We start from the raw sequence: 12,783 nt of genomic DNA on the forward strand, positions 1-12,783 counted from the left end.
CTGTTCGGGATGCCACGATTTAGCAGAAGCCATCCCGAACAGCCCCTGAGCTAACCGGCATTGTTTTATTCTCAATTTAGACGCAGCGTTCAACTTTGAACGCTGCGTCTAATGGATTAATAGCGCATGGCACCGGTCCCGGCCACTGGTCCCGGCCGTGGCCCCGTGTTATAGAACGGGAGCAGATTCAGGGCGTACAGTTACGCCCTGGGTCCTTAACAGGATAAGATATCAATAATATAAAATGCTGGATAAAGGTGGTAGATGAAAATTCCAGTTAGGTATCACTTAACCCGGCATCTAATACACCGGCACAGATGGCAGCAGAGGGTTAAAAGTTCGTAGCTATCAGCCTTAATGCTCATAGTCACACAAGATATGTGTCTAGAGGAATGGCATATAGAAGCACTTTATGATATTCTCACCAGATGTATCGTGGACGTCATGTATACTAGGTCAGCTCTGACAGAGGGAGGACGGCTGGCACCATCAGCGACGGGCCGTGTGATGGATTATAACATGCCATCAACACTGAACTGCTGCTGCACTCGATGTTGGTTAACAGAGGATAGACACTTGTTGCTCCGATCAGCAAGACCGGAGCTCTTGCTAAGTGGCATCTGACGTCAGAAGAAAGTACACATAGGGTGAGATGTTGGGAGCAAAGGCTGGCTGATTGAATGGAAGCACAGGAGTGGAATGCTGCTATTCAGTCCGGGCAACAAATAGATTGCTTTACCAAAGTTGGCAGACAATGGAAAACTTCTTGCAGTAGTAGTGCGTCTTAGCGGTCCACAACTAAACGAGTTTCAGGGTACTAATACACGACTCCTTCCTCAGTAGTGTGGTACAAGCACAAAGGAAAAAGCAAACTACAGGGTGGGCCATTTATATGGATACACCTTAATAAAATGGGAATGGTTGGTGATATTAACTTCCTGTGTGTGGCACATTAGTATATGTGAGGGGGGAAACTTTTCAAGATGGGTGGTGACCATGTCGGCCATTTTGAAGTCGGCCATTTTAAATCCAACTTTTGTTTTTCCATAGGAAGAGGGTCATGTAACACATCAAGCTTATTGGGAATTTCACAAGAAAAACAATGATGTGCTTGGTTTTAACATAACTTTATTCTTTCATTAGTTATTTACAAGTTTCTGACCACTTATAAAATGTGTTCAATGTGCTGCCCATTGTGTTGCATTGTCAATGCAACCCTCTTCTCCCACTCTTCACACACTGATAGCAATACCGCAGGAGAAATGCTAGCACAGGCTTCCAGTATCCCTAGTTTCAGGTGCTGCAGAATGGGCAATACAAAAATTGGAACATGACCCTCAGTTTACACAGATTTTGTTCAGTGATGAGAAAACTTTTATGTGAATGGTGAAGTTAAACAAAACCACCGCTATTGGTCTGACACCAACCCACATTGGATAGATCCCTCCAAGACTGTTGGAACACAAAAATTGATGGTATGGTGTGGTATATGGGGTACAAAGATAGTGGGGCCATTCTTCATCAATGGAAACCTCAAGGCCACTGGATATGCGAGATTGCTACATAATGATGTGTTTCCCTCTTTATGCACTGAAGCTGGCATGTTCCCTGAGTTTTTCCAGCAAGATGGTGCACCACCACATTATGGGTGTCAGGTCAGAGCATTCCTAGATGAACAGTTTCCTGAAAAGTGGATTGGTCGTCGTGGGCCAGTTGAATGGACCCCAAGGTCTCCCGATCTGACCCCCTTAGACTTTTATCTTTGGGGTCATCTGAAGGCAATTGTCTATGCTGTGAAGATATGAGATGTGCAGCACCTGAAACTACGGATACTGGAAGCCTGTGCTAGCATTTCTCCTGTGGTGTTGCTATCAGTGTGTGAAGAGTGGGAGATGAGGGTTGCATTGACAATCCAACACAATGGGCAGCACATTGAACACATTTTATAAGTGGTCAGAAACTTGTAAATAACTCATGAAAGAATAAAGTTACATTAAAACCAAGCACATCATTGTTTTTCGTGTGAAATTCCCAATAAGTTTGATGTGACACATGACCCTCTTCCTATTGAAAAAACAAGAGTTGGATTTAAAATGGCCGACATGGTCACCACCCATCTTGAAAAGTTTCCACTCTCACATATACTAATGTGCCACAAACAGGAAGTTAATATCACCAACCATTCCCATTTTATTAAGGTGTATCCATATAAATGGCCCACCCTGTATATATATACACGGTCTTAATAGAAATAAAAATAGAAATAAAAAAGAAAGAAATAATTTTTAAATATATAAGTATGAAATAAAATAATTTAAATGTTATTACCAAAAAATACTAAAGAATAAAATAGAATATATTAGGATAAAAAGAAACTATATATCACAGAAGACAGTAGCTGAGAATATAGCTAGATGCAAATCCGAGCCAACCAGCATCACCAACTAAAATACAGGGACGCAGGGTGGGTTGGAGTGCATCAACTCCAATCCTTCTTGACTACCTGAAAAACAACAAAAGTTAGGCTTGATGGATCTTTATTATGTACAGTAGAAAAGGGTAAGGTACTGCACTGTACATATTAAAGATCCGTCAAGCCTAACTTTTCTTGGTTTTCAGGTAGTCAAGAAGGATTGGAGGGGTGGTAGTTATATGATTAACCCCTTAAGGACGCAGGGTTTTTCAGTTTTTGCATTTATGTTTTTTCCTCCTTACCTTTTAAAAATCATAACCCTTTAAATTTTCCACCTAAAAATCCATATTATGGCTTATTTTTGGGTCACTAATTCTACTTTGTAGTGACATTAGTCATTTTACCCAAAAATCCACAGCGAAACGGAAAAAAAATCATTGTGCAACAAAATCGAAGAAAAAAAACGCCATTTTGTAAGTTTTGGTGGATTCCGTTTCTACACAGTACATTTTTCGGTGAAAAATGACACCTTATCTTTATTCTGTAGGTCCATACGGTTAAAATGATACCCTACTTATATAGTTTTCATTTTGTCGTACTTCTGGAAAAAATCATAACTACATGCAGGAAAATTTATACGTTTAAAAATGTCCTATTCTGACCCCTATAACTTTTTTATTTTTCCACGTACAGGGCGGTATGAGGGCTCACTTTTTGCACCGTGATCTGAAGTTTCTATTGGTACCATTTTTGTTTTGATCGGACTTTTTGATCACTTTTTATTAATTTTTTAATGGTATAAAAAGTGACCAAAATTAAGCTTTTTTGGAATTTTTTTGCGTGTACGCCATTGACCGTGCGGTTTAATTAACAATATATTTTTATAGTTCGGACATTTACGCACGCGGCGATATCACATATGTTTATTTTTACTTACACTTTTTTTTTTTTTATGGGGAAAGGGGGGTGATTCAAACTTTTATTAGGGAAGGGGTTAAATAATCTGTATTAACACTTTTTTTTTTTGCAGTGTAATAGCTCCCATAGGGACCTATAACACTGCACACACTGATCTCTCATGCTGATCACTGGCGTGTATTAACACGCCTGTGATCAGTGTTTTCGGCGCTTGACTGCTCCTGCCTGGATCTCAAGCACGGAGCAGTCATTCGCCGATCGGACACCGAGGAGGCAGGTAAGGGCCCTCCTGGTGTCCTGTAAGCTGTTCGGGATGCCGCGATTTCACCGCGGTGGTCCCGAACAGCCCGACTGAGCAGCCGGGATACTTTCACTTTCGCTTTAGACGCGGCGGTCAGCTTTGATTGCCGCGTCTGAAGGGTTAATACAAGGCATCACCGTGATCGGTGATGTCCTGTATTAGCCGCGGGTCCCGGCCGTTGATAGCCGCCGGGGCTGACCCGATATGACGTGGGATCACTGCGTAAATATACGTCCTTCGTCGTTAAGGGGTTAAGATGTCTGGAGCTGAAAGCAAAAAAAATTATGAGTTTGACACCATAGAACAGAGGCATCTAAACTCTAATTTTGAATTATTTGTTGTTGTTTTTTATAGCTTGATGCACTTGGACCCACCCCGCATCCCCCGATATTTTGGTTGGTTATGCGGGCTGGCCCGGATTTGCATCTAGTTACAATCATGGCTGTAAATGTAGGCACATTTGAAATTTAAAAATTTGCCATTTTGCTAACTTTGAAGCACTCTGCTTGTAAGGAAAAGGGACATGTCAAATAAATTACATTCCGATTCATATACAATACGTTAACTTTATGTTTGCATCATAAAGTTGACATGTTTTTACTTTTTGAAGACATCAGAGGGCTTCAAAGTATAGCAGCAATTTTCCAATTTTTCACGAAAATTTCAAAATCTGAATTTTTCAGGGACCAGTAAAGTTTTGAAGTGAATATGAGGGTCTTTATGTTGGAAATCCCCTATAATGGACCCCATTATGAAAACTGCACACCTCAAAGTATTCAAAAAGTTTGTTAACCCTTTAGGTGTTTCACAGGAATAGCAGCAAAATTGAGGAGAAAAATCAAAATCTCCATTTTTTGCACTGACATTTATTGTAGCCTATTTTTTTTCATTTTTGCAAAGGGTAAAAGATGAAAAGGCCACCCAAAACTTGTAATTCATTTTCTCTCGAGTAAGGAAATACCTCATATGTGAATGTAAAGTGCTCTGTGGGTGCACTAGAGGGCTCAGAAGGGAAGGAGCGACAATGGCATTTTGGAGAGCGAATTTTGCTGAAATGGTTTTTGGGGGGCATGTCGCATTTAGGAAGCCCCCATGATGCCAGAACAGTAAAAAAAAAAAAAAAAAAAAACACATGGCATGCCATTTTGGAAACTACACCACTCAAGGAAAGTAACAGTACAGTGAGCCTTAACACCCCACAGGTGATTGACAAACTTTCATTAAAGTGGGTCGTAAAAATAAAAAAATATTTTTTTCAAAAAAAATGCTGGTGTTACTCCAAATTTTTCATTTTCACAAGGGGTAACAGGAATAAAATCTACCAAAAATGTGTCACTCCATTTCTTCTGAGTTTATAAATACCCCATATGTGGATATAAAATGCTCTGCTGGCGAACTACAATGCTTAAAAGAGAAGGAGCGCCATTGAGCTTTTGTAGAGAGAATTTGTTTGTAATGGGATCGGGGGCCATGTGCGTTTATAAAGCCCCCATGGTGCCAGAACAGTGGACAACCCCCCCCCCCCCCACATGTGACCTCATTTTGGAACCTCTCATGGAATGTAACAAGGGGTACAGTGAGCATTCTGTGAGGGGTGTAGTTTCCAAAATGGGGTCACATGTGGGGGTCCACTGTTCTGGCACCATGGGTACTTTGTAACGGTGTGTATGTAGTGTTTTACTTTTTATCTTGTGTTAGTGTAGTGTAGTGTTTTTAGGGTACATTCACATGGGTGGGGGGGGACACAAACGTTCAGCTGTTGAAAAACTACAACACCTAGAATGCACTGACAGACCGTACATGCTGGGAGTTGTTTTGCAACAGCTGTAGGCACACTGGTGGGAAACCACTGAGTTAGGAAACAGACTAGCTCAGTGATTCACACCCGTGTGCCTCCAGCTGTTGCAAAACTACAACCCCCAGCATTTACGGTCTGTCAGTACATTCTGGGAGTTGTAGTTTTACAACAGCTGGAGGCACACGGGTTGGAAACACTGAGTTAGGAAACAGACTCTAGCTCAGTGTTTCCCAACCAGTGTGCCTACTGCTGTTGCAAAACTACAACTCCCAGTATGCACTCACAGCCGAAAGGGATACTAGGAGTTGTAGTTATGCAACAACTGGGGAAGAACAGTTTGAAGACCGCTAAGTAGTGGTCTCCAAACTGTAGCCCTCCAGATGTTGCGAAACTACAACCCCCAGCATGCCCAGACAGCGTATGCCGCTCTCTCACTTCGGAGCCCTGTCGTATTTCAAGGAAACAGTTTAGGGCCACATATGGGGTTTGAATAAACTATGTAAATAAAAATAAACATATGTGGTATCGCCACGTGCGTAAATGTCTGAACTATAAAAATATATCATTACCGTATTTATCGGCGTATAACACGCACTTTTAAAACTTAAATTTAAGGCAAAAAGTCTGCCTGAGTGTTATACGCCGATAAGTATTCTGGTCACTGATTTAAATTAAAGCTGCCGCAGCAGCGTCTGCTTAAGTATTAACAGCACTAAATCAGTGACCAGCGGCGTCTCCTCCCCGCTGTCACTTGTTTTCTCCCGCATGATCCACAGGTACTGGTGTGGTGGATAGTGCGGGAGACGCTGATTAAAATGAGCCCTACCTTGCCCGGATCTGCGCTACCTTTTAATCAGCGTCTCCCGCACAATCCACCAGTACCTGTGGATCGTGCGGGAGACAAGTGAGTTTTACTTTTCATTCCCCCTCCCTCATCTTTCCCCCTTTCCCTGCTTTTTATAGTTTTGTTTATTTTCCTCACCTGGCTGCGCTTCGGCAGGTCAGGTCAGGCGGCGGGTCTTGCGGGGTCAGTGAAGCAGATGAGTTACGTGATCTACCGGCTTCTCTGTGCGGCATCACTCACGTCACTTTTCATTTCCTGTAGTCGCCGCCAAAAAGTGACATCCGTGATGCAGCACAGAGAAGCCGGGAGAGGACCTAACTCATCTGCTTTACTGACCCCGCAAGACAGCCAAAGCGCAGACAAGTAAGGAAAGGGGAAGAGTGGTCTTCAACCTGCGGACCTCCAGATGTTGCAAAACTACAACTCCCAGCATGCCCGGACAGCAGTTGGCTGTCCGGGCATGCTGGGAGTTGTAGTTTTGCAACATCTGGAGGTCTGCAGGTTGAAGACCACTGGATGCCATAGGAGGAACATGAAGGGGGGATGATGAGGGGGGGGGAATGATGAGACAGGGGGGAATGATGAGACAGGGGGGAATGATGAGACAGGGGGAAATGATGAGACAGGGGGAAATGATGAGGGGGAGATGAGACAGGGGGAAATGATGAGGGGGGAATAATGAGGGACATGATGAGACAGGGTGGGGGGATGATGAGGGGGAATGATGGGGAACATGATGAGACAGGGTGGGGGGATGAGGGAGAATGATGGGGGACATGATGAGACAGGGTGGGGGGATGATGAGGGGGAATGATGGGGGACATGATGAGACAGGGTGGGGGGATGATGAGGGGGAATGATGGGGGACATGATGAGACAGGGTGGGGGGATGATGAGGGGGACATGATGAGACAGGGTGGGGGGATGATGAGGGGGAATGATGGGGGACATGATGAGACAGGGTGGGGGGATGATGAGGGGAAATGATGAGACTGGGTGGGGGGGATGATGAGGGGAAATGATGAGACTGGGTGGGGGGGATGATGAGGGGGGAATGATGGGGGACATGGTGAGACAGGGGGAAATGATGGTGGGGGAGGCACTAAATGCTTAATGTCTGTATGGTTAGTGGTGGTCTATGACAGGGGGAAATGATGAGACATGGGGGGGGATGATGAGACATGGGGGGTGCGATGAGAGGGGTAAATGTGGCACAGGGACTGATAAAAGGGAAGGAATGATGTGGCACTGGAGGGGACGGGACCAAACTGAGGTGCAGAAGAAAACAAAGTTGGGGGGATGATGTGGCATTTAGTCCAAGTCATTTATTTTACATTTTATTTTTTTTACTTAAATTCCCCTGTTAAAATGGGAGTGCATGTTATATGCCAGTGCGTGTTATACGCCGATAAATACGGTAATTAAACCGCACGGTCAATGGCGTATGCGCAAAAAATTCCAAAGTCCCAAATAGCTATTTTTGGTCACTTTTTATATCATGAAAAAATTAATAAAAAGCGATCAAAAAGTCAGATCAATACAAAAATATTACCGCTAAAAACTTCAGATCATGGTGTGTGCAAAAAAAATTAGCCCTCATACCGCCCCGTACGCGGAAAGAAAAAAAAAAGTTATAGGGGTCAGAAGATGACAATTTTAACCCGATAACGACCATGGACGTCTAATGGCCGTTACCGGGGTATGACACATTCTCCCGACTCGAGCCTGCGTCATACCGGCCAGCCCCCAGCTGATTCCTGTAGCTGGGGGCCGGCGTTAATAGCAGACATGCGGCAATCGCCGCGGCCGGCTATTAACCCTTTAGATCGCCGCTGTTAAAGTTGACAGCGGCATCTAAAGGTGCCTGTATTAAGTCCCTGGTGGTCCAGTGGGGTGTATCGCCCCCCCGCAGAGCGATCGCGGGGGAGCGATCCACTACTGAGGTAGCCTGAGGGCTTACCTCTCCTGCTGCGGCGGCTCCGGTGCTCTGAATGATAAAGCCAGGCTTTATCAATCGAGCGCAGAGCACACAGATCATTGTGGTTTTATGAAACCACAATGATCTGTATGAGGAATCTAATGATTCCTCCTAAAAGTCCCCTAAGGGGACTAAAAGTGTAAAAAAAAAAAAAAAAAGTTTAAAAACACACACATTAACCCCTTCCTTATTAAAAGTTTAAATCACCCCCCTTTTCCCAAATTCCATATAAAAAATATGTAACCATAATAAAAATAAACAAATGTGGTATCGCCGCGTGCGTAAATGTCTGAACTATAAAAATATATCATTAACTAAACCGCACGGTCAATGGCGTACACGCAAAAAAATTCCAAAGTCCAAAATAGCGTATTTTTGGTCACTTTTCATACCATAAAAAAAGGAATAAAAAGCGATCAAGAAGTCCAATCAAAATAAAAATGATACCGATTAAAACTTAAGATCACGGCGCAAAAAATTAGCCCTCAAACCACCCTGTACGTGGAAAAATAAAAAAGTTATAGGGGTCAGAAAAGGACAATTTTAAATGTATAAATTTTCCTGAATGTAGTTATGATTTTTTCCAGAAGTACGACGAAATCAAACCTATATAAGTAGGGGATCATTTTAATCGTATGGACCTACAGAATAAAGATAAAGTGTCATTTTTACCGAAAAATGTACTGCCTAGAAACAGAAGCCCCCAAAATTTACAAAATGGTGTTTTTTCCTCAATTTTGTCGCACAATTATTTTTTTTCCCGTTTCGCCATAAATGTTTGTGTAAAATGACTGATGTTATTCCAAAGTAGAATTGGTGGCGCAAAAAATAAGCCCTCATATGGATTTTTAGGTGCAAAATTGAAAGGGTTATGATTTTTAAAAGGTAAGGAGGAAAAAACGAAAGTGTAAAAACAGAAAAATGCTTGGTCCTTAAGGGGTTAAACGTATACATTTTCCTGCATGTAGTTATGATTTTTTTCCAGAAGTACGACAAAATCAAACCTATATAAGTAGGGTATCATTTTAATCGTATGGACCTACAGAAGATAAGGTGTCATTTTTACTGAAAAATGTACTACGTAGAAACGGAAGCCCCCAAAATTTTCCATTTTGTCGCACAATGATTTTGTCGCAGATTTTGGGGAAAAATTACAGATGTCATTACAAAGTAGAATTGGTGAAAAATTGGTGAAAAAATTTAAGTGCAAAAATGGGAAAACCCTGGTCCTTAAGGGGTAATATTAGATTCTGGGCCAAATCCTAGCAACCCATTCTTGCCTAATCAGTGCCTGTGTTTTTGTTTGAGGTGTGATCACAGTTTCTCAAAGGGATTGAGATACGGGGAGATTCCTGATCATGGACTCAAAATTTTTATATTTTCACATGGTCACTTACATATCAATTTTGCCATGTGACATGATTCTCCATCATCCTGGAAAAAGCATTGTTCATCACCAGAATGCTCCTGAATTTTTAGGTATAGTTGGCTTTGGAGGAGGTTTAGATACCAGAAAATGCCATGAGCATGTCCAAAAAGACTGGACCTGGCCTGGGTGTCAAGAATGACAATAAGAAACTATTTTACCCTGTCCTTAGAATCGATGGGGGCCTCAGTGGTTGAACCTCCACCAGCCTAAACCCACAACTTGTAACATAGATTTTGTACAGTACCAATATGATATGACAATTAGCAGGCCTTCTCTACTAATACCATAGGATTTATACACACACATTTCTGTTGGAAAAATCTGTCGCAAGGGTGTGTAGTATGTAGGTTTTGCTACATATTCTGCATGGATTTCCATAGTATGTGGATGCGATATTACAAACCTCTTCTTTTCCATCACTGTATTCCACCACAGATTATACCAGCGCAAATCTGCAACACTTTACCCATGTGTGCATTTCTCCTTGTAATAGTAATATGCAAATGAATCATTGTTTGGAAAGCCATAGATTATTCAAGTTTTCATTTAACACTGCCACAGAATAGCAGCTATAATAGCAATAATATTCATCTTTTTATCTACTCTTCTATTCCTATTTATCTAATTGGGTTTCTACGCATGAATTTTCCCTCAGTGCAATGTTTATCAGCTTGACAATCTACATTTGCTGTATGGACATGTTATCTCAGCCTAGACTCTGTATTTAGCAAAGAGAGAGGCAAAAAGTCACTCCTGGGAGTTTCAGAAAGATATTAAACCATTTGCATTTATAAATCAGGTTTTTCTTCTCCAGAAGCAATCCAAATGATATGTCAACTCAAAATTAACAATTTCTCATCTGCCCAAACCTTTCTAATTTTATGTATGAAAATGACTTGCAATGATCACCTCATATTTTAGCAGCAGCATACATGCTTGTATTAGACATAAATCCAGATTCTTCCTAAAATGAATGAGTTTGCTTTTGAACAATGCAGAAAAACTTTTCAGAAACCAATACAGTAGGTAGTTAGCTGGAGGGCAACCATTAAAATGTGCTAACATACATAATACTTCTTATTAACACTAGTGAATGCTTTGATTATAAACCAAAAGAACAGTGCTTTGCCTGGCCCGCTGTTTATTTATTAGTATGGCCATAAAATGACCACTCCAATGTATTGTATTTACACCAATTATCCTCTCTATTTAATATGACTGAAGCTTAGTGCTACTGCTCTTATCTTTTCAATTAAAGAGCCTTTGTGGCAGCTGTCAATGATTTGTGATCTTTAGTTCAACATTAACAACCCAACATTAAGGACAAAAACAAATAACTGTTGAATATGGTGACAGTATCAAATGCAATTTATAAAATATTTTATTTTTGTAAGCTTATTTGTACAAAAATACATGGGAGATACTTTGTACAACAAATGTATGAACTAAACAGACCAAAAGGTGTAATATTAAAGGACTGACAGGAGTAAAACATAAAACACGACTGTCCATTTCCTGACCAGCTATAAAATGATAAACAGATGAAGCGATTTCTAACTAGCACTTTAGTTGCATTGTTCAGTAGGAGACTGGCCTGCTGCACAATGAAAATAAAGCGGTATTAACAAAATTAAAAAGGTACGGCTTTGGAAATGGCATGATAGGATTACAAAACAATTCACTTTTACAGCGTATGTACACTAAAATCGTAAAAAGTGCAGCGCACAATTACAGCTGCAGATTTTACAACATATGAAACACACACACACACACACTTTCTCAATAAATGAACCTTCATAAAAATAATAAAACAGATTAAAATTAAATTGATAAAGTATTTAAAGACACCACACAACCTGAAGATATAAAACTAGCCTCACACACAATGGTTTTCTTCCTCGTAAACTGCAGCTGGTTTCTCCGGCTGTAATCAGAAAATCATGATGCAACAGCTAAGACCGGCTTTTTTCTCCTCCTTTTCAAATCACAGATCGACACAAACAACATTTAATCTACAAGAAAATAGGTACTTTACAAATCTTTGAAAGTCAGCCCTGCCCGTGGGCAGTATCTAGCCTGTTTTCCTCTTGACAGATTTTTAAATTGGTTCTGCCACCCCGAATTGCGCATCAGTAGTCAGATGAGTTTTTCGTTCTTCATTATGCCATTGTGTAACCATAGCTTCCACAGTGCAATGCCACAAGAAGCCTGTCCTTAAGGATTTCCTTACTCGGGTATTCAGGCAATTTAAGCATATTGATACTGAAAGACACAAACAAGCAAAGCCAGCATTACATCTAAGACTACAAATGATAGTCAACAGTTGTGAAATAAATCAAAGTATAAAGACAAAAAAAAACATGTACTGTAAGGTTATACGTTGCTGCCTACAACGTTTTTAAATGTAAATATAGAACATACATAAAAAATAAATAAATAATTTCTCGAAAGATGGCACCACTTCCATATTGGCACTGTATGCTCTTACTGTTGCATTAAAGTGATTCTGTAGGACTGTGATGCAGCAGACAGAGCTAAGCAGATTGGTATATAGCTTTCTGGGAAAAATTATGGTAAAATTTCTAATTTATTAATTTAACCCCTTAAAGAAGACCTATGGTCACTCACCCTCTGACACTTGAAAAAATCTGCCAGAGGGCCGGAAATGTGATTATGATAAGTGTTGTGTTTGGTGACGTGAAGGGCATGAATGGTTTATGTTCGGAGGTGTGTATATAATGCTGGTCACGCTCAGTGAAGAGGATTTTGTAAGATTATGGCCATCACTGAATCAATCCCCCAGACAGTAAATATTAAGGCCAAACACAACACATATAATAACGTTCCCGCTCTGAATCGTCAGTAGGGCTAAAAAAGCACTATCTTTCATATTGGGGGACAGCTGGTCAATTGAAATGCTGTAAAAAACGTATGTGATCCTTTATCCTCTACATAATGGTAAAGTTTACACTACAGGAATTTAGGTGCACTACTGTGGTAGATGTATACAATGACATTGGCTATCCCTCAACACTGATGTTAAAATTGAGAAATTAGCCAGTATATCCTTATATGAAGGACATACCTGAGCCCGCACACCAA

General features: G+C 41.0%; 1 protein-coding gene across 4 annotated transcripts in view; it reads right to left on the bottom strand.

The window, feature by feature from the left end:
- Positions 1–11,037: 11,037 nt before the first annotated feature.
- The window catches only part of HACE1 (HECT domain and ankyrin repeat containing E3 ubiquitin protein ligase 1), a 126,938-nt gene continuing 125,192 nt past the window's right edge, over positions 11,038–12,783 (bottom strand). For all 4 annotated transcript variants that reach the window (XM_056566204.1, XM_056566203.1, XM_056566201.1 and 1 more), the window contains one exon: positions 11,038–11,943. In XM_056566204.1, the coding sequence (XP_056422179.1) occupies positions 11,841–11,943 (103 nt within the window). In that variant the 3' untranslated portion in view covers positions 11,038–11,840. The remainder of the gene's footprint in view (positions 11,944–12,783) is intronic.

This window comes from Hyla sarda, chromosome 3, assembly GCF_029499605.1.
Source record: "Hyla sarda isolate aHylSar1 chromosome 3, aHylSar1.hap1, whole genome shotgun sequence".
In the NCBI taxonomy this organism is placed as follows: Eukaryota; Metazoa; Chordata; class Amphibia; order Anura; family Hylidae; genus Hyla; species Hyla sarda.